General features: G+C 64.0%; 1 protein-coding gene across 1 annotated transcript in view; it reads left to right on the top strand.

The window, feature by feature from the left end:
- The first annotated feature begins 62 nt into the window (after positions 1-62).
- PRSS21 (protease, serine, 21 (testisin)) overlaps positions 63-1,340 on the top strand; it is a 15,387-nt gene continuing 14,109 nt past the window's right edge. Inside the window, exons 1-2 of the mRNA XM_010840471.1 lie at positions 63-267; positions 354-439. Coding sequence (XP_010838773.1) covers positions 63-267; positions 354-439 — 291 coding nt within the window. The remainder of the gene's footprint in view (positions 268-353; positions 440-1,340) is intronic.

Genomic DNA, 1,340 nt, shown 5'->3' with positions numbered 1-1,340 from the left:
GCTCGGCGATTTCGATCCGCACCAACAGCTGCGCCAGCAGCAGCGCCGCCCCCTGCAGGCGCATGGCCTCGCCCCCGGCCGCCCGGCGCCCTCTCCGCTCCCGCCCGCTCCAGGGCCCCGCTGAGCGCCCCCTGGGGGAGAGGGAGCCGCGGGAACCCTGGGTGCCCCAGCCGGGCCGACGACCTCGCTGGTCCAAGGTTTGTTTGGGTACCTGGGACGTCACAGTGCCCGGCTTTGAGCTTGTTACTGGGACTGGTCCCCAACGACGTACCTTGCTATGGCCCGGGAACCGGTGCGAGCAGCCGACCCCTCTCTAGTCCGCCACGCTGGGGGCTAGCCGCTCCTTCCTCTAGAAAGGACCAAGGACCTGGCCACCGTCAGGACTCTCATGAAAGCACAGTCCCAAGTCCTCACTGAGTACCGATTGGGGCCGGGCACTGTTGGGCTGAGCCGGGAGGAGAAGACCCCTCACTAGCCTCTCCTGGGGGACTGGTGGTCTTGGGTCTCGTCCTTCCCTCTGCGGGCCTCGGGCTGGTCCCTGCGTGTGGCCCAAGCTGCCCCCTAGTGGCAGGTTCCAGCCCTTTTTGTCACCCTCCTCTGGGTGATTTTCAAGTTGAAATTGCCTTTTACAAACGTTCTTACCTGGGTCCTGCCGGGAAGGAAATGGCACCAAAAAAAAAAAAGGGAAGAGGGAAACATCTCTGGTTATTTATTCCTGTGTCCCTGTGACGCTACAGACAGGAACCTGGAAGGAACCCGTGCCTGCTTAGTGCCCCTCCATGTGCACAAAGTGATGAGTCCCCAGGAATTGGCTTCTGGGGGCGGGCGGTGGGGGGGGGGGCCCGCCAGGCAGGGGAGGCAGTCTGGAGTCTGGACTTGCAGGAATATCCCGAGGAGGTGGCCGCCCTCGGGGATACTGGGCCCGGGCACCCTCAGCAGGGCCCAGGTGGTGACTCTAAGGGAAGAAGCCGCTGGGGGCCAGAGCAGGCAGAGCAGGGTGTTCTTGACCTCAGGGCGCATTGGGGAGACACGGGGGACATGCCTGATGCTTGGGGAGCGTGGAAGCTTCTCTAGAGGTTGAAGCTGGGCTGTCAGCACCCCTCCTGGACTTCACACGCTGCAGAAGGGGCAGTGGGCGTGGGCTCTGGCTGGTGGGCTCAGGGGCACACTGTGTGCAACAAGGGGTAGGGTTTCCCCTAAGAAGGTCCCCTCTGTGGTCTTTGTTACACAGTGCTTGTGACTGGCCAGTCCCCGTGAGCTCCCCAGGTCAGGGCTGAGTGCAGCCCCTTGCAAGAGATGAGGCGCAGTGCCAACACTGCCCCCCCCCCCCCACCCACCCC

Source organism: Bison bison, unplaced genomic scaffold (assembly GCF_000754665.1).
Source record: "Bison bison bison isolate TAMUID 2011002044 unplaced genomic scaffold, Bison_UMD1.0 scf7180017864144, whole genome shotgun sequence".
Classification (NCBI taxonomy): domain Eukaryota; kingdom Metazoa; phylum Chordata; class Mammalia; order Artiodactyla; family Bovidae; genus Bison; species Bison bison.
The sequence above is the reverse complement of the archived record's forward strand: the minus strand, read 5'-3'. Positions and strand labels throughout refer to the sequence as shown.